At 36.9% G+C, this 21,042-nt stretch overlaps 3 protein-coding genes across 6 annotated transcripts; 2 read left to right on the top strand and 1 right to left on the bottom strand.

The window, feature by feature from the left end:
- The first annotated feature begins 93 nt into the window (after positions 1-93).
- On the top strand, positions 94-6,864 carry LOC128682070 (zinc finger protein 883-like). Of its 2 annotated transcripts, none has more exons than XM_053766545.1 (11): positions 94-701; positions 1,219-1,326; positions 1,847-2,036; positions 2,658-2,881; positions 3,142-3,230; positions 3,312-3,434; positions 3,988-4,095; positions 4,341-4,547; positions 5,192-5,303; positions 5,900-6,004; positions 6,685-6,864. In XM_053766545.1, exons 1-11 carry the CDS (start codon positions 537-539, stop codon positions 6,826-6,828), a joined length of 1,575 nt encoding a protein of 524 aa, XP_053622520.1. In that variant the 5' UTR covers positions 94-536; the 3' UTR covers positions 6,829-6,864. The 2 variants fall into 2 exon arrangements, with proteins under 2 accessions (XP_053622520.1, XP_053622521.1); XM_053766546.1 differs by lacking the exon at positions 6,685-6,864 and adding an exon at positions 5,797-5,819 and having other exon boundaries at positions 5,891-6,002.
- Positions 6,865-7,635: 771 nt separating this feature from the next.
- Positions 7,636-10,464, top strand: LOC128682071 (uncharacterized). 3 transcript variants are annotated; one of them, XM_053766549.2, is made up of 3 exons: positions 7,672-7,793; positions 8,041-8,206; positions 8,252-10,464. In XM_053766549.2, exons 1-3 carry the CDS (start codon positions 7,760-7,762, stop codon positions 9,387-9,389), a joined length of 1,338 nt encoding a protein of 445 aa, XP_053622524.1. In that variant the 5' UTR covers positions 7,672-7,759; the 3' UTR covers positions 9,390-10,464. The 3 variants fall into 3 exon arrangements, with proteins under 3 accessions (XP_053622525.1, XP_053622524.1, XP_053622523.1); XM_053766550.2 differs by having other exon boundaries at positions 7,636-7,789; positions 8,041-10,464; XM_053766548.2 differs by having other exon boundaries at positions 8,041-10,464.
- Positions 10,465-10,669: 205 nt separating this feature from the next.
- LOC128682065 (PR domain zinc finger protein 5-like) lies at positions 10,670-20,692 on the bottom strand. The gene is made up of 14 exons (XM_053766535.1): positions 20,579-20,692; positions 20,251-20,391; positions 19,100-19,225; positions 18,621-18,774; positions 18,177-18,296; positions 17,720-17,907; positions 17,336-17,530; positions 16,598-16,809; positions 15,619-15,835; positions 15,123-15,238; positions 14,370-14,478; positions 13,214-13,312; positions 12,689-12,805; positions 10,670-11,426 (listed from the first exon to the last, which is right to left on the bottom strand). Exons 2-14 carry the CDS (start codon positions 20,374-20,376, stop codon positions 11,265-11,267), a joined length of 1,941 nt encoding a protein of 646 aa, XP_053622510.1. The 5' UTR covers positions 20,377-20,391; positions 20,579-20,692; the 3' UTR covers positions 10,670-11,264.
- Positions 20,693-21,042: the final 350 nt, after the last annotated feature.

The following is a 21,042-nucleotide window of genomic DNA, read 5'->3' on the forward strand; positions in this document are numbered from 1 at the left end:
GAATATTTAAATATTAAAATTTAAGTGCTTCTTTCAACTTTTTACGCAAATGAAATATATTCTGCTGTTTATGTAGGTATATACATAAAGCTTCTGCTATTTACTTTATTAGACGCATTAAACCATCGAAAATTACAATTGGGATTTTAGGGATTTATAGAACGTGACACAAACTAGGATACGAACGTGAAAAGTGAGAAACAAAACGCAGCTAAAGTTGCTTTGTTTTACGATAATAATGAAAAGGACAACTTAAAAATATTTACAACACGTATGTCCCGTTCATATCATAAATACTATTTAAATCTGAGCATTTATCCATATTTATAGGTACTAAATAGAGTATAACTGTGACAAAATGATGTTGTGTTACTTAATTTCATGGATAGTAGGTACATACTCCGCTTAACTTACCTATCCAATCAAACTGCGTAACGGAACAAGCGTTGGTTGAGTGAGTTGACATGTTGCATTGGTTATTGACAATATTTTCATGAATATCTTGCATTGGCTAGTAAACATAAAAATAATTTGCAATGGCTCAACCACAGTGCGAAATCGAATATACTAGCAATGTGCAATTATTCAACAAAATACAAACACCAAAAGTGTGTGTATCTTGCTTGAGTCAAAATGCTCCATTCGTTTATTTGTCAACCTGTAAACATACACGATTTTTCGAATATTTCCTGCACCTTAAGGTAAGTAATGAATGGAATACTATCTAATGCCAACTAATACTTGATTTAATGCATTGCTTTGTAAATATATTTTACATTACTTTTAAATTGATCGTTAGGAAAAATTTATGAAATGCGTTTATAGTGATGCTGTTAAAGATTGGCATCGGATATCAAGATGGCTGACATTTAGAAAAGTTGAAAAGTCAATGACAAAAGTCTTAAGCTTTTTATTCAAAAAGTAGACCTTCAATGGCACTAGGTATTTCACGTCTTTGAAATTATATAATATTATTCGCAAAAATCTACAAAATACTAACAAGAAACAATAATAAGGACTAACACTTTTCAAATGAGTTTCTTTCGGCATTTCTCCTCAGCATTGGTCGTTCCGGAATGCCAGTAGTTTGTAGCTTGTGAGAAATAACTATATATATAATATATAATATAAAAATTGACGTGAAAAAGTGCCTGTGAAGATCTAATTTCTGAATAAATTATTTGAATTTGAATTCAATTACTTGTTATTTGATTACAGATAGAATTTTCCGAGCTGATGGTGTGCACACTCTGTCACTTCATGCTGAAGAAGATGGAGATATTTAGAGAGGAGTCAGAAAATAATTTTGCATTCCTTAACACACAGGTATGTGCCTACATTATTATGTGTTTGGGGTAACTACTTATATAACTATGTTATTTTATTGTAAACTAGCCATTAACTGCACCCGCGTGAATTTCGAAAATATATTTTTTCCCGAAATGAGTAGCCCTATATGTCCTTCTGTGCACCTCTTAACTATGATTTAAAAATTTCAAGAAGATGGTTGAGTAGATAAGCTTAATAATAACAAATAAAAAAACTTTCGTATTTTTAATATTAGATTAGATTGGAATGATATTAGTTGGGATTAGGATGGCTTAATTTATGCCCCAAATAAATCCTACTTGGATATATCTAAATGCGAAAGATTGTGAGGATATATATATTTTGTCTTTTTTACGCGAATCTACTGGACGGATTGTTATGAAATTTGGTACACGGGTAGAATATAACCTGGTATAACACATAGGGTACATATAAATTCCCACGAGAGCGAAGCCCCGGGGCGCAGCTAGTTATTTATATTTTTTAACGTAGCAAAAGCCTCATCAATTATCTCCAGTGTACAACCCTACTCCGGTCGTCCAAGCCAGCCCTCCAAGCGACCGCGGTGCACACCACAGACAGTACAGAGCCAATACAGGAGGACGTCTGCCAAGATTTCCCGTGTGACGACTTCGTCACGGAGGTTAAGATTGAACACGAATCTGACGTTGATGTACCGTTGTCAGAGATAAAAAAGGAAATTAAAGGTAAAAATGATAGAGCCATAATATAACACAAGAAAAGAATAAAAAAAGGTAAAATTGTCTGTCTGACATTTGACAGTTTTTCCTATTCCTTCCGCCGCTATAAAACATCGAAGCCCAGAGTCCGGTTCATCTTCTCCTTCACTTCGCCCATTCGGCATCTTTAGTTGACAGCCCTCTCTTTCTCATCTTAGCGTTTTCCAGGTTTCCTCCGCCGCCAGTGAGTGTCGGAGCTCAGGGTATACTTACTTTACTCTTTTTCTACCATTGCCATGCAAATATCCTTGCCCACATCAAACCAGCACTCTTTGGGTTTACCCCTTCTGCCAATTCTGGTAGTATACATATATTTATGAGCATTTGACAAATTAAACTAATAAACCCATGAGCCAAATGACATGACACAAAAAATATTATATATTGAAGCTTTTGCGTGGGCATTCTCCGCGCTGTCCTATTTGTCGGACAGAAGTTAATCTGAGATCATTGAAAAAGTGGTTGTCAAGCCCGCCTGTTGCAGTTTTGCACCTGTTCTGCTTCTCTCTTGCACGCAAAGGTGAAGAATGAGTGAGACATATGCGTTGATTGTAACTGGTTTATTAAAAATGTCTACGAATGTTACAGGCAAGTCTAAAAACAAAAAGAAAGTCAAGAAAACTAAAGTCGAACTAAAATACGATGGCAAAGTCCGCGTCGTGCATCTCACCGAGGAGGAGATGTGGAGTGAGAGAGAGAGGGATAGAAATAGAGCGGCGTTCCTGAAACTTCCTTATCGATGTGACGACTGCATCACCGGGTTTGACCATGAGATGAATTTGAAGGATCACGCTGAAAAAAGACATGGCAAGGTATCATTTTTTTATACAGTTTTTTCATAAATATTTAAAAGTTCTACATACTGGCATTACGATAAAATTACCATATAATGGCGGAAGGAAACAAAGGTTCGAAACTCAAATGAACTACAAACTTGTTCGAAATTCAAATATTTTTGATTTGCGAACTTCTTTTTTTTTATATTATGAACATTGCAATCTTGCAAATTAGCAAATCGATTTTTACTAACTTAGTACATACCTATTCTTAAAATGTTATTTTTTTTTTTCAGAAAAATAATAATTTTGTCTGCAAAGTCTGCAAGTCCGTGTTGGGATCAGAACATTCATTTAAAGAACATGTTAAAAGACATTACAAGAGGTAAGAAATAACCGAAATTATGATTAAATTTATGATTACCAACCAGTCATTGCTGTTTTTTTAATAGGCAATCACTTTCAGATATGAATGCAGTGTGTGCGGCAAACGCAACAACACTGTGTACTCCGTGGTGACGCACTACAAGGAGCAGCACGGCGTTATTGACGCGGCGCACACGTGTCGCGATTGCGGGTTCACCACCGAGTCAGTTTACGATACAATTCACAGTTTTAAGTTCAAAATTCTTTATTCAACTTACGATTATATACATAGTGATGTAGTTGATTTTATTTTTATTTATTTATTATTTTTATTTTAATATCAAATCGCATTCAATTCAATTAATTTATTACTGAGTAAATTATCTAATATTTTTGGCATTCGTGACCTCTTAGGTGGTTTGCTTCGTATATTAATAATCGTTCTCAAGCTGTTGTCATAAATAATTACATAAACATATCTAGCTGGGTTCTTATCCCAAGCGGCGTTCCGCAAGGATCCCTTCTGGGACCTCTACTTGTGTATTTGTATAGTTTATAGTCTTGCTAGAAACGAAACAATCGCCGGCGTCGATAATGCAGTCAGGGTTGTCACAAAATGTAACTTTTACCATGGGTTTTCTTTTTCTCCATCAGATGCCTTGACAAATGACGTTTACATTTTGAAATTTTTGACAAAATTAACGCAAAGTAACTATATTTTCGCGCCACTATCGTAATGAAAATTCTGCACAATTTAATTATGTTGCTATTTATAGCTCCCACCGCAGCTACCGCTACCACCGCGACAAGCACAAGCCCAAGCAGCAATGCGCGCTGTGCTCCAGCACCTTCGTCAACGCTGCAGGCCTGCGCGTGCATATGTAGTGAGTGTCGATAGCTCTCTCTCTCTCTCTCTCTCACGCAGACGCCGCACTTCGCTCGCTTCACCCCCTTAAGGATGGAATTTCCAAAAATCCTTTCTTAACAGACGTCACAATCTACCTTTCTGCCAAATTTCATTGTATAATTAAAATTGTGGTTTTTAGCAGTTTTCGAGATTACGTCACGATTCAGTGAATATATTACGTTTTTATTTATATAGTTTAATATTATTTGAAAATGTGCACAGCACGGTGCACAAGCAATCCGAGCGCGTGTTCTCGTGCGAGGCGTGCAACAAGGTGTACGCGTCGAGCTCGGGGCTGGCGGCGCACGCGCAGGCCGCGCATCGTCCGCGTCGCGCCTTCTGCGCGCGCTGCCAGCTGCACTTCACCACGCGCGCCAGCCTCGCGCACCATCTGCAAACGCACTCCAAACACGGCGGGGATTCTAACAAGTGAGACTAGAACACCTAGGTGAAACAGGGGTACAAAATTTTAACCGCGGAACACCTAGGTGAACCGCTTTGGTGTTCACCGGGTCATAAAGGACTCCAACGACTATAAATTCCGCAAGAATAATGTCTAAAAATCACTTTCGAATAGGATTTCTATTGTCCCCCACCAGATCACGCCAGCGGGATGTCGGTGACAAGAAAAAAATATAGCGTCGACTGTGAAACAACATGTAGAAATGTAATTTTAGATCGGCCCTGGCAACACTCGTTTAAATTTGACAACTGACCGGATGTATCAAATTAGTTGGCCAATGACAAGCCAAAGTTGAGATCTTATTTTTTGGTGCGGACGTCCAGTATCTAAATTGCAATCGAATTCGAGTGTACTGTTTTCTCTCTATGCTTCTAGTGTGTTGTGAACTATCGATAGTATTGATTGTTTTTTCTCAATCTATCGATAGTCTATCGAAACGTAATCGAATTAAAACTTTTTCAGATTGACCGGATCTTTGATGTTTATTTACACTATATATCGTTGAATTAGTATCCCATTACACAAGTCTCGAACTTACTTTGGGGCTAACACAATATTAAGTTATAATTGTCCATACATAGAGAGTATACAAGTAGTAAATTTATTTCAGGGTGACTTGTGACGAGTGCGGGGGACGGTTTCGTACAAAAACAGCTCTGTTGGAACACATAGACTTTGTGCATCTCAAGAAGAATAAATATCTGTGCGGAAGATGCTCCAAGGTTGGTTCTTCATATCGTGTTATTGCTAACACTGGTGACAGAATTGTTCAAGTCGCCTACTTACCGCCATTTAGTGGCAAGTCACAACGTACTAGTAAACTAAATAGTCAACCGGTGTGGAGGTTTCTTTAGGGCCATGCCTCATTGCTCAGTCGTGCTCCGTTGCGACGACGAACCACGTTGTAGGTCCGTCGTCCACCTTTGTATTTTATTAGATAGGTTTTGATATTGACGTGCGTTGACAATTGACAATTTCTGCGTTGTCTATCGAAGCACATCAAAACGACGGAACGCGACTGAGCAACGGGGCATTGCTCGTACGATATTTTCCTTCACCGGATGTTATAGTGTAAAATAATCAGATAATCTAGTTTTTTAATTTTCGCTAATAAATAAGAGATTAATAATATGTGATGGTGGCGCTAGTGTGCGAGTTTGCGGCCATACTATTTCGCCATACTTGGTCCAATTCGTTGCTGGTTTTTCATTGCAGTAAATAAAAGCAATCGTACAAAACACGCACTGTTCACGCATTCGCGTCTGCATCAGTCCGAGTTCGGCGATAGTGTAGCATGATATTTTTCATCATTCCCCAGTCGTTTATGAACAAAGCTGCCCTGAAGAAGCACACAGACTTCGTGCACGAGAAAATCCGGCCGCCGCGCAACAAGATATGTGACCACTGCGGGAGGGGATTCACGGTGACTATAATTTTATAATACAGTTTACAATACACAAGGGTTAATGCAGGTTTACATTTCACTTCTGAGTATTGAATCGATTCGAAGTGACACGCAGCGAACCAATCAAATTGCCCTATGGTTGTCGTTGCGTCACAATGACGGAATGTGATTGGTTTGCTGCGTCTCACTGCGAATCGACTCCATGGTGACTTGTAATTAGCGAAGTCGCACTACGCACACAGATAACATAAGTGACGTTAAAAAATCACATCTCAAGTTTTGTGACGAACTTGACTCCGGGTTATTTTTCTTTTTTGTTTATCTATGCCCTGATTGCATCGTCGATGCTGACCGTTGCTTCGCTTTATAGCAATATCGTCGAATTCAAATACCATTACATTTAATCTGATTTATTAAACAGTTGTATTAAGTATTAGTGCTTACTGTCTGTCAAGAAAGTGAAGAAAAGTGATTTTTAACGAACTACATTTTTCTGCCATTGCAACACCCAAACTACCAAATAGAATGGATCAAGATTGGTTGATAAACGCCCAGTGTTGCCAGCCGACAGGAGACAGCGCCCTCATTTATTTTCACCACTTTCTTGACACATTGTCATATTTATTATTGTCAGGATTTATGTATTTTTTCTACCCATAGACATTTATAAAATAAATGATGTATTATTATTATTATAGACGATGTCGATCCTGCGGTCGCACGTGCGCACGCACACCGGCGAGCGCCCGCTGCAGTGCGCGCGCTGCCCCGCCACCTTCGCGCACAGTGCTGCCCTCTACACACACAACAAACTCATACACCAGCCGCATACTAATGTGTGATGTAATGTGATATGTTTAATAAATTGTTTTTATACATTTATTAATTTTATTTCGTACCTTCAGATCATGACGCTGCCCTCTACACACAACAAACTCATACACCAGACACCAGTGTATATACTGTGTGTTGAAATATATTTTTTATATATATCTTAACAATTTTTTTAGTTTATTCATTTTATTTTGTATCTTCAGCATTATGCCGCTGTTATTTATATATATATATATATATATATATATATATATATATACCTGTGGCTCAGCTTGCCATTTATTTGCTCATTAACTAATCTGACCATTCTATTTAGTACTAGTTATTGCACGCGGCTTCGCCCGCGTAAATTCATAGTAAAATCTCCGTCATTCTTTAAGAAAAATTATGAAGATTTTTATTTTGAAACACGTATTCATTAATTACATCTGAAATACGTATTCATTAATTTATTGTAAACAACCAAAATCCAAATTTTCAAGTCACTAAGAAGAGTAGAAAGAAAAGTGTGGAACTTTCATATAAAACATTTTCACCCCCATCAGGGTAGAATTTCCAAAAGTCCTCTCTTAGTGCTCACCTAGACACCCCAGGGAACCTACATGCAAAAATTCAGCTTCCTGTCATCAGTCATTCAGTAACGAAAGAGTTTTATATATATTGACTGATTGCAATCGCAAAAAACTTTCGTGTGTTTAAAATCCATTTTCTATATAAGAACATTACAATTCTTATATCTGTGGTGTTCCTTATTTTCTCGACAGATTTTAAACTGATTCAATCAAGTGATGTCTCACCAAAATGAGCGCAACTCAACGACCGCGCAGCAGCATAAATATAACGACTTCCGGCGAAAATGTACAATTTTATCTGAAAACCATAAAATGTTAATTGATTAGATAACAATAATGTTGGTTGAGTTGTCAATCGTATAGAGCCATGCTCCTACTTATAATCATTTTACAATTCGTAGGTAACTACTTATCCCATAATATTTTTTACGTTTTTTATACGAAAAATCAAAAACAAAGTCTTCTGTCTGTTCGCGATAAACTCAAAAACTACTACATGGATTTTCATGCGATTTTCACCAATAGATAGTGTAATTTAAAAAAAGAAAGATAGAACGTGCGGATGCTTAAGTGCTATGTGTTTTATGTTTCATGGTAGCCTCTCAGTTGTGCTTTTACCGTGTATTTGTATATTTGTTTGATTTTCAGAAACTTTCTCCGTGGCCCCTAGGGCTATACAAGTGGAAATGGAAACCTCATTCTTAATTCGTCCCAGCGATTTGATCAAGCAAGACTCAGTGATAAACAGTTTAAGAAATTTATTCTTTGGCTTGGAAAAGCATTTCAGAACTGAACCAAAATTAGCTCAATCAGGAGCATCTCAACCCGAATTTGCTCAATCGGAATTATCGCAATCAGAAGCATCTCAACCAGAATTTGTTCAATCAGGACCAGCTCAATCGGAATTATCTCGATCAGGTGCATCTCAACCTGACTTTTTTCAATCAGAAATAGCTGAACCAGAATTTGTTCAATCTGAATTAGCGGAACCAGAATTCAGAGCCCAAAAATCAGGCGAACTCACAAGATTCTTAGAATACGTCGGAGAAAAATTGATAAAACGAGACGATGCGTATTTGAGACAGTTAATAGACGCCCTGAGATTGGCCGTTCATGACTTCTATGACCGATCAAACATGACATCGTATTTTAAGACTAAATCCGACGAATTTAAGCTAACGAATCTAGTTGATAGTTGGGGTGAATTGTCTATAAATGATATGAAATCGCACATAAAGCTGGCTCTTGGTCATGACAATGCAAAAGCGCGTAGAATAGTCCGTTATTTTGACAAATTTTATAACGAAACAGACGCGGAACCTCTACAAGATATAGCTGCACACATTACAGGCGAAGTCACAAACACTACTGCAGATATCGATAGAATTGTTAGAGGGGCATTAAACTTCATTGTTTTTAAAAGGTTGAGAAGTTTAAGTGATGACGAAAGAGAGAGTTTATTTAAAGCTATTCATACAATTATTAACGGTAAATACTATATCGTACGATCTAACAAGAACTTCGAAATACCGTCATATGAACCTGCCAACGAGAAGTTGCAAAAAACCAAAATGATATTGGAAAATAGCTATCAATCTAAACATGGGTTAGATGATAAAATGCCAGGTCCGAATTATCGTGCTCAGGAAAGAAGCGAGGAAGAAATCAAAACAATAGAAAATGTACCGAGTCACTTCAATCAAAAATATTTGTTGACAGTTGAAGCCAAAGATGGCGGCATAAAAATATCAATACCGCATAAAAATGATGAAAAACAAAAATTTAACTCGGACCCAATTTTCCTTAATCGCAATAAATTTCACAAAAGACGCTCAAAGAATCGTGCTTATAATCATATTGAATTAAGACGAAGGTCAGCAACAAATGAAAGCAGCGTAGAACTGTTGAAGAGAGAGGGAGACCTGTTGCTCAAACAAGTTGAGAGTGAATTTAATAAGATCTACAATAATTCTCAAGTCAAAGCTTCCATTCAATGAGTTGGAGCTGCTGTGTCTTCGCTCAGTTGGCGACACTGTTCGTTGTAATTCAAAGACAAGAAAACTAAAGACGAGAGACAATGTATCATCTCATTCAAAGCGCCAGATCGGGCTATGTAAAACCGGATACACGATGAGAGACAAAAGATTTACTGTTCTATCCTGTTCTTTCCGAAACGACAGATATGTTGGATTCTAGTGTGCGACAGGGCTCTGAAACGTGGTACATATTTCGTTATTACCTTTTTAGGATACTTAAGTTTATATGATACGTACAGTATCACGTCCTTTATCCCTTACGGGGTAGACAGAGCCAGGAGTTGGAAAAGTCGGAGGCTACGTATAGCTGTATGGCAGACTTATTCTTGGAACTAAGTTTATATAGTGATAGGTTGTTAGTCCATCGCCTATGAGAAGAATCTCAAGTTTAAAGCCGTGACTGACTCAATCTGCGCGGGAGGCGAAGACGCTGGCTCATTTTATGTTTTTCTTATCAGATCAGCGTGGAAATTAATTTATGGTGGTCTATTATTATATAAGAAATTTTGTGTTAACGATACTAAAATTATGAGATACTAGATGCGCACCGGGGCTTCGCTGCCGTGGGAATTTCGGGATAAAAAGTACCAAGTAAATTCTAGGTTATATCTTACCCGTGTACCAAATTTCATAACAATCCGTCCAGTAGATTTCGCGTGAAAAAGTAACAAATGTATAAACACACACACATCCTCACAAACTTACGCATTTATAATAATATTAAAAGTAAATAGGATTTAGATGTTTCATGGTGAGTTGCTTCTTTTTATTAATCTGAGGTTGCACAGTCAACTTTGACGTGCGCAGAAAAACGCAAAGTACGCCGCCAAACGCAAAGTTTGTCTGAACGTCAGCGACGCGCCGGTTAAAATCAACGTCAAGTTTGTCGGTGCAACTCACACGAATATTGTATGTACCTGGAAATTTATTCTTATTTAGTTCTATTAAACATATCTATTAGGCATATGCTTCAGTTGAAAAAAATTACTTTTTAAATACGTTGACTATTTTTCTTCCAAATAAACCCTACATTCCCTACATTTCTCGGTTTTTTCACTAATTATTCTTATTCACACGAAATAAGAACTACTGTTGAGAACTCTCATCAAGATCACAATAATATATAGGAGCGATTGTTCTAAAGTTCAAAAAATTTCCAATTCGCGTTTGGTCTTGTTCACAATTGGTCCGAAATGTCATTTTAGTAAATTCTTCGTAGGGACATAATGAAAACACCAAAATTATTTAGAATATTTCATAATTTATTGCACAATAAAAATCAGTCGCTACGATTATATTTTTTAAATACATTTACTACACGTGTTACACTCATGAGTACATTCACGTCTTCACACACGTTACGGGGTAAACAGTGGCTCTCTTTCATCTTCAAAATATGAAGATGAAAGAGAGCCACTGTAACCAGTAATTCGGGGCTGACCAACCCTGAGTCAGCGTAAAAAATATCCTTACAATTCTGAAGATTCGACTGTGATTTTACGACCGGCCGCCTGCCTGGCGACAACTCTCTTTGGAAATGTTATTATTGTTCATCAACTGTCACGGCTATGTTCCTTAGTCGCCGTCGCCTCGTACAACATCGACGAGACGGCATGGTATCGCCCTACTCTAGGATGAGTACCATACGCCTCACACATCATAGATCCGAGTATGATCCTCATGGCACCCAAGAACGGCTCCCGACGAGGGAACTCCTCGACGGTTCACAGCACGGTTACATGATATTTTTTTGTCACGCGTTGAATGCAACATCTCTGTAGACACTTTTCACACTTTTGTAATAAACGTTTTGTGTACGGAACCTTGAAAACAACGTTAAACAGGACAATATCTGTCGTAGTGGGTGAACACAGTCATTGCAGGCACTTCCATTGTGGGGACACCGTCCCTCTTCTTCAGCAGCTGATAGGCTGGGCTCGGGTCCTCTCTGCGCTTCTTGCCGGCTGGGTAGCGCTTCGATTTCATGTTTAGGTGGACCTAGGAGGGATAATATATATTATTCACTGCTCATGTTCATACCATTTGACATTATGATTGAATGTACGCCGCTTAAAAGCTTTTAAGCATAAAGTAAAATCTTTGATTTAAAAAAAAAATTGTCATACAAAAGAATAATGCTCTACGATATTTATTATATTATTTGTGGCTCATAAGATTGGCCAGCAATTTAATTAATGATCATCATTCATACATGAATTTTATTTAGAAGTCATTATAAACGATATATTTAAAGTTCTGTCAAATAAACACATCCTTGTTATCAACATATGTTACAATTACGCTTTAGAAATTGTATTTTATATTCTTGTTTTTTTAAACAATGTCTTTAAAAAAGTCTCTGTTTTTCTGCTCTATGTCAATGTACGATTCTCATGCCGCGTGTTTAAAGTCCTCGACTACGTCTCGGGCTTTAACCCTAGTTGGTATTTGTTACTTTGCTTTCTCGATTTGCATATCGATATTTTGATTAATGTATGTGCGAGAGATAAGTGCAATAGTTATATGTTAAGTACAAATTGGATTTGCACCAATCAGTGCCTGTCCAGATTATACATATACATATGCACTTAATATCAATGAAAATGAGAATCGGTTTAAGGGCTATCCATACATTTCCGGGTTCCCGTCCCTGCCGTGTTCCGTGGCTAAAAAATCGATTACGTACAACCTGTATGAACTCGTTCACACAGCTCCGTGTCAGGCACGGACGATCTGGCAGAGCTATCCGATTTTTTAATTAAGTAGATACAAAATAAACACCGAAAGGTCGATCGAGAACTTGTTCGTTACGATGTATACTATTGCAATAATTGCTAATTCTTTTTCGTTACATAAAGACATCGTGTTGTATGCGTATCAGCTAAAGAAACAGATTAGACTGACACCGATTTCCCTGATATGTGTGAATACGGGTAACGGATGGCACGACCCTGACGGGAACACTACGAATAAGAATAATAATTATTAATTTCTCGAATATAATTACATGCATATAAATAAACAAATAATCCCACACCAGACTAACACTGAACTCTCAGATAACTCGGAACACGGATAGTCCTGACCCGGAAATTTGGCTGTTTAAACGCTTGATTAGATCTAACATATCAAATAGTGTTAAAAATTATGTTTCATAAGCATTGGACCGGCCTAGCCGGCCGGTCACACAGGCCGATTTATCTAGTGGTTAGTTCATCTGTCAGATTGCAATACGATATTTTATATAGTAAACTTTATACCTGTCGGTTGTGCTTGTACAAGTTGGACTGCTGTGAGAACATTGTGGGACAGAATTCGCATATGAACGGGCGCTCGCCCGTGTGTGTCCTGATGTGGGACTCCAGTTGGACTTTGGTCTGCAACAGACAGACACACAACCTTGCTCACTAGCCCCTAAATCACATTAACTACCAATTTGTTTTAATTCATTGCGAATCGTTTTATTATATTCTAGACTAGATGTTGCCCGGGGCTTTGCTCCCGTGAGACGTTTGAGATAAACTATAGCCTATAACATAATGGACCTTTCTAATGGTGAAAGAATTTTTGAAATCGCTTCGGCAGTTTCGGAGATTACCCGCCTCAAACATACAAACTCACAAACGCTCTTTATAATAATAGTATAGATAGAATCGATATAGATAATACATATAGTAATCGACATTTCCCGTTTACTTTTTATGAAATCTATCATAAACGTGCATTTTTATATGTTTTCTTATATAGTGTAAAGTAGCTTATTAGAGATGTGAGAGAATACTTACCGGAAACCCTTTCCCGCAATGGTGGCACATCTTATTGTTGGGCCTGCCCTTGTGTACGTTACGAATGTGCTGGTCCAGACCTACGCGGTTTTTTGACGGCTGCGAGAAAACACATTGATTCACTCGAATTAAAAAATTCAAATTCAAAATTGTTTATTCAATTTAAGATGATATACATCACTTATTGACGTCAAAAAATTACTTAAACTAAGTCTACTGCCGGCTTCCAAAGCGCAGGTGAAGAAGAAGCGGCGCAACAAACTTCACCGCGGCCTTATCTCCAAACACGTCAATTAACAAATATAGGTCTTATACATATATTAAAAATTAGGAGGACGAATTTACATCATTATTGAAAAATGTCAAAATTTGAATGAATAAATAAAATAAAAGTTGTATTTCCAATTAAATTATTAAAAATTGTCACACGATATATACTAACATCTTTTGTTCTACGACTTTTGTCTAAAAGGAAAAGATACAATTATTTTATTTTCTTTTTCGTTTTAATGTCGTTTCTATAAAACGTTACGTCTATGTTCGATTCCGCTACGTAACGCTACTGCACTGTCTCGTGTTGCTCGGCTATTATATACAGTTAACATGTGTAGAATCGCAAATTTGATTATTTCCTTTTTATATGAAAAAAATACGAATCACGAAAAGTTTTAGAATAAAACTTGCTTGTTCTGACGTATCCAAGTGGGTAAAGCAACTTTTAGGATGTGTCTTTAGGAGGTTTTACGTTTACGTTACTAATAACCCTGTTTACAATAAAAATATTCTTTATTGTCATTTGAACTTTAGCTTAGCATATGTCACCCGAAATAAAATAAAAACTCGATGAATAAAATAAATTTCCATGGAATGAACTACGAAATAACTGACATCACTGTGACACTCAAAGTACAGGTAAAAAGTAAACTTAATATTTTTAAGGGTCTGATTTTATGACTTTGGCCTTACGTCAGCCGTCTTTGGAAATGCCGTTGTTACCTTTATTAAGTAATTCATAATTAATTGATGATTATAATCATTAATATTTAATTTATGATTGATAATTAATTGTCAATCAATTACTAATTAATATTAATAATTATATATGAGTATATCATTAAATGATAAGTAATTATAATTATAATATGATTAATCTGACCTTGAGACAGATGTGGCACTGGTACGTCTTATGCAAATGTTTCTCCTCAATATGGTCCCTCAGCTTGGTTTTATCCGCGAAGCGTTTGTTACAATCGTCGCACACATATCTACAAATAAACATATTAAAATGAGAAATTCTGCGATCAAATGCGAGAATGACGCCACTTTGAACCAAACCTTTTTAAAGCTTATAACTAATCGCGCATCAACACCACTATCACACGTCTTATAACTGGTGGGGTGTACCGTCAACAACACATCAAGTTACCCAGCATGAAACTCTATGGCGCGGTAATTACAATGAATTTGGGTATGTTGATGTGCTGTTGACTGTACCGCTTCAGGTTACACGCAGGTAAAGCGCCAAGTGGACACAATGACTAATATGGTAAAGGCGAAAGTTTTTATGTCATTTTTTCATACTCAATGCTCAATCATATAATTTGTAATTTAGAATATGACGTGAAAAAGTGCCTAATTTCTGAATAAATGATTTGATTTTGTTTTGATTTCAAACGGATGGGCCAAATTTTGTGAAATCTAGGATTCTATTAAATGGTATATGAGATAGCCGATACCTTGGAACAATACGTAGTACGTACATTTTATCCCGAAATTACGCGATTCCTGTAAGGATTAGGTCAAAAAGTCTGATAGGATAGAAGTCTATTTATAAAAATCGAGAGAAGCAACCAGCAACACGCTCAGGAGAGAGAGAGAGAGAGAGAGAGAATCAATGTCCATCGCTCACCTGAGCTGGTCCTGAGACACGTGTTTGAGGCTGTTCTTCATGTGTCGTCTGTACGAACACTCGGACGCGAAACTGATTTTACACGCCTCGCAGCGAATACTAGACGTAGCCCGCTCCTGAAAGCATCATTAAGTGTTCCTCAGAGAGTTTCGACCGGACAACAATGAGTTACCGGACAAAAACGTTCGCAGACGAAGCAATTGTCCAAGAACCGTTTCAGACTCGACAACAATTAGTTTTACTGACTTTAAAATCACTACAAAAGGGTAGTTGACAAGGTCAGAGAATTGTAAAATACCAGATAAAACAGATATATTTAGTATCATTATGATAATTCATAGACTGTAACAATGCAGCTGCATCGAAATAAGCAGATTTAAAGTTGGCAGATGGAAAGTTAATCTTCAAAAAGTATGAAATTAAAAAAAAAATTTAACCATCCAATATTGATTTTCTCTCTTTATCTCTATCTATCTCTATTCAACCCGCGATTTACCTGAGTGTGAGCATCGTGCTTCTCCGCATGGCGCTTGAGGCTGGTCCTCCAGCGGAACACCTTGTCGCAGAGCGCGCACGGGAAGGAGTTGCGCAGCTCGTGCACGGCCAGCCGGTGGTTGAGGAGCCCCGCCCTGTGGATGAAGGACTTGTCGCAGCTGGGACACTGCAGCCGCGCCTTGTGCGTGTCCTTGTGGTAGCGGTGCAGGTCTATGGAGCTGGGAACACAAATAATTCTACAACATGTTTCACCAATCCTAACTAATATTATAAATGCGAAAACAAGTGTGTTGCCTCTTCACGCTCTATCTACTCAACCAGTCTTCTTGAAATTTTGCATACATGTAGTTTGAAGTACGGAGACAATACAATACAAGTACAAGTATATATATATATATGAACAATGATATAAATTCGTCCTTCTTCACCTGCAACCTGGGCGCAGCCAGGGCAAAAGCTAGTTGTATATAAAACCGTACAAAGGTCATACCCCGAGGATCATATAAGTTGTATTGTGATGAGAAAAAAAATGAATAACTTGTAATATTTTTTCCTTACAAAAATTAAAAAAAGAAAACAATATTTTATATGGTGACATCTCTAATTCTAGAAAAGGACATCAATACACCGTACTTGACACCAACCACAGACAACAATTTGAACGGTGTGTTGGTACACACTCCTATTTAACTAGCACATTTTTTGTCCGAAAAACTACCGCACGGATTTTCGTGCGGTTTTCACCGATATATAGTGTGATTCCTAAGGAAGGTTTAGCTGTACAATTTATTACGTTTTCACACGAGCGAAGCCGTGTGGGACGGACCGCTATTAAAACTATAAACCTTAAATGTGTATACATTAAACTGTGATTTGACGACGCCTGTCCAGCGCCAACCCTCAATGGGAACGCTGTCAACAACAGAGCCATACGCGGCGAGACCCTCATTGGGAATGCTGTCAACGGCCATGAGACTTACTTGGAAACGTGAGGGCAAACTGGACACTCGTATTGTTTCAGCGATATATCATGCGTGGAGTAGTAGTGTTGCTCCATAACCTTCATATCCATGGTTCGTTTGCCGCACAGGCCGCATTGGTACCGCCGCAGGTGGCGCTTGTGGTGGACTTGGAGGGATTCTATCGTGGAGAATAGTGTCTTGCAGATTAAACAGCTGTAGCTACCTGTTGACTGAAACAGTACAACGATATCGTAAAACTAGGTTGTCGTACAAGTCGTGTCAGATGCCTTTAGGCGACTTGAATAAATTCTGACACCAGCGTTGGCTATAATAAAGAAAGAAAGATAAAAGATATTAAATAGAAACGTTACGTCGCTCTCCTTCAAATAGCTTTTTTTTTTATTTTTGAAATAGGAATTTGAAGTAAATTTTAATAAAAATCACATGCTTTCATCATCGTCATGTGTCCAAAAAGAATCATCAAAGTAATCTCCTCAAGTACAAAAAATTGCAAAATTTCAGCTCAATTGGCTGAATATATCCGACCGTACAACGATGAGTTTCAAAAATCCACCCGAATAATAGCGAAAACAAAAATTGCCTAGGTGTACATTAAGGCCCGAGATGTAGTCGAGGTCTTTAAACACGCGAGTTGAGAACCGTACTTTCTTACGTATGATTCATAGGACTATATGAGACCTTGTATATAATTACAATAAAAATAATAAGAATAAAAAAATGTTTGATATTGCTTACCGGCGAATGCTTGGCAGCCATATGCGAACTGTAACTAGTCTTATAATTGAACCCGATGAGACAACTCTCACACTTAAACTCAGCATTAGTATAGCTCTCCTTATTAGAGTCTTTCTCTCTCTCTGCTAACATTTCCTCGTAAGACAACTCTATTGTTAATATTTTGGATGTGTCTTGTTTTGTTTCTGTTGATGTCTGAAACATATTAAAACTTATATATTAACACTTACATAACATACGTACTTACAGTTTCTACCCTAGAATAGGATCAGTTTAACCTCTCGTGGATGTCGTAATAGGCGACTAAGGGATAAAAAGCCTTGACAGTTGGCATTTACAGCTTTTCCAAAGAGGGTTAAAGTAAAACTTGTAAAAATAACATACTTTGTCATTTTCATTCTTCCGTTTCTTCTTTTTCCTCTTGACTTTAACTTTCTCCTTCTTCATCTCCGTCATGAATGACTGCAACTCCTTCTCCATCCGACAATGGAGTTGCTCGTCCAATTGCGATGCATTCTCGTGATCCGATAGAGGGCAGTCTGAGAGTGAATCTCTTAACTCTGTCTCATCTTCTGGAAATAATGTAGACAGAGAAAAATATAAATATCATTTGTGATGTTCATACAAGAAATAGAAGCTCTTAACCATACTATTATTATAAAGTGGTAAGTGTTTGTGAGTGTGTATGTTTGAGGCGGGTAACCTATGAAACTACTGAACTGATTTCAAAAATTCTTTCACCATTAGAAAGGTACATTATCCAATAATGGGCTATATTTTATCTCAAAATTCCCACGGGAGCAAAACCCTGGGCAAAATCAGTAGCTAATATAATACTTACCTCTATTTTCATCCTTGAGCTCATCTTTCACACACACAAAGTGGTTGTTGTCAGCCGACTCTTCATCCCTCACTGAGTCACTCCGCTCTTTGAATGATCTGTCTATTTGAACTTTGATATCTGAAATATATTAAAATAAATATATATTAGACGTCGGCTTTTACACCTTGTAATTAAATAAATAAAGTAGAAAACATCGCTTTCACAGTTAAGCCACTGGACCAATTTTGATGAAATTTTATGTGTATATAGATAGATGCCTGTTCAAACAAAGACTACTTTTTTCAAAAATCAATCCCCAAATTACTATAATGGGGTAAAGTTTGTATGAAAATAATTCTGTTCCCCTTTCACAGAGAAATGGGTGACGCTGCGGGAAAAAGTTAGATATAAATATATGTATAATCATTTCAAATAGAAAGAATAAAACAACAGGGCCCTCACCACAAAACTCATTCTTGAGCTCATTTTTGAGCACATGTTTGTCTCCACCTGTCTCAGAGTTGACATCAGTTGGCTGTATGTCTACGGTCTCCAAACATTGGACTCTGAGCTTTGGCGGGCGGGACACATCAGTCAGAAGGAACTCGGTGAGGGTCTGAAAAGTTATTTAAAATTACTTATAGCCTGTTTCACCACTTTCTGATACAATATCATATTGTAATATGACAGATAAACTAATTGCCTGATGTGAATGGTCAGTTCTATTCAACACTTGTGAAAATTTTGCAAAAGCATGCGATTCCCATGTAGATGACGCTACAATTGCATAAAAACGTAAGTATTTTTGTGAAATCATTATGTGATAACAGTGAGATGCAGCTTATTCTAGGCAAATTATTTTCTGAAAAAAAAAAGGTTTTTTTTTATTACATTGAACAGTTAAATATTTTGTAAAATGATAAATAATGAGGCGTACTTGCCTCATTGGTATAAGCTTGCAGGATCCTATAGGAGTCCTGCACTTGCTCCCTGAAAGACACCACCTTCCGGAGTGAAGCGGAGCACTCTAAGCAGACACTTGGACTTTGTATTGGTGTGTTGTAGAGCTGAAATTATCATGTTTACAATACAATACAAAAACCCTAAATGCACATTATTTAACATATCTTCTTCATAGTCGTATTCCTCATGGCTGAGAGTCGTGGTCATTATGTGGAATGAAACACACACAACAACTTTCTTGGCATTATTAATGGAGTGGTTTGCCATTGCCTTCTCTATTTCACACACAAGTTAATAATCAAATCAATAATAATTATCAACCAGTGTGCAGGTTTCCTCACAATGTTTTCCTTCACTGGAAGCAAGTGATGGTCGATGAAAACTATTATATATGAGTCAGATTTGTATACAAACTCATGTGGCACGAGTAGGATTCAAACCTGGGACCTTTCGATCCACAGGCGGGTGTCTTAACTATCACACCACCACTGCTTCAATTATACATATGCATGCATATATGTATAGAATTCAATCTGTAAGTAGTAAATAAACTGTGCGGTATTCTTTAGAATGAAATCTTAATTTAATTTTTATTTTTTGTTATATAAAGTTTTGTTTTGGTTTGTTTACTGACTCTTGAGATTACAAAAAAATATAAACAAGTCTGGAAATAGAGTTCATTCATTCACTAAAGTTCCTTGTTCAGAATGTTTACAATTTTCTAAACAAACTCATTCCTTTTTCACTTTCACCATTTTATTTGTCTATTATATATAGTTATATTTTATATATTATTTATTGATCTACAAATCATGTTTGTTTATGTTTGTAACACTATAACCTTCGAACCATTGGTCTGATTTTGATGAAATTTAAAAGGTATGTAGGATCTGTCAATATAATTTTTAAGTTCGTGGGGCAAAAAAATCGGTTAAGGAGTTTTTGAAATATTCACAATTTTGTAAAAACTCATCAAAATTTATTGTGTTCGTGAGGTCAAGTTCGCGGCGAACAGATACTATTATTATAGAAATAGCGATTGGGATTACATATAGATTCTTTAAACAGCACATTAACTCGGATTAAAGCTGTAATTATTTATTTACACAGCAAATTTTGGGTAACTTACTGGTATTTCCTTGATGATATCCAAGTAACATTGGTTGAGTTTTTCTTCTCTCAGTGGCTGCAGAGTGCGACCGAAGCACAGACAGGTGGTACACAGTAATTTGTAAGATTCCACATTAGTCTCCATTGCTTCTGGAGCTTGCTACCAAAGTTTCAAAAAAACATAATATCAGAAGGAATTCAAAAATCAATGATTTTATTAACTTTACATGAAAGAGTTCGATAATTAAGTATCACCACTGGCTACATAGATTGTTAGTATCAACTTAAACGTGATTACTATTGATGATTCAGTTAATAATCTGTCGAAAAGCACTTTCTAGTAGTACCTTTAAATATCACAATGCAAAATAAAAACAAATCAAAGCCATTTTGGATATATTGACTGACATTTGACACCTAAAGTAGTGATGTGATGCGATGCGATCTTGATACGATTGATTCATTTACTAAAAGCTCGTAAAACCACAGATATAAAACATTACATAGTAAAACATACATCATTGGGTACTTTAGGCTAGAATATGATTTGTCATTATAGTACTTTACAATATTTGATTTTGACAAAATGAGACAAGATTTAATTTTTTTCAAGAATAAGAGGGTTTATAAATATGCGGATATGCAAAATAGATACCAATCACAAAGTACCATTCCGTACAACTCTACCTATGACATAAAAAATATTATTATGACGTTTTTCTTTGCAATCTGTGGTGCTGCCAGCGCTGCCAGCCACAGTGCTGCCAGAAATTTAACATCAAAAGCTATTATGTACATATCTAGAAAGAAA

The sequence above is a fragment of the Plodia interpunctella genome, chromosome 29 (genome assembly GCF_027563975.2).
Source record: "Plodia interpunctella isolate USDA-ARS_2022_Savannah chromosome 29, ilPloInte3.2, whole genome shotgun sequence".
Taxonomy (NCBI): domain Eukaryota; kingdom Metazoa; phylum Arthropoda; class Insecta; order Lepidoptera; family Pyralidae; genus Plodia; species Plodia interpunctella.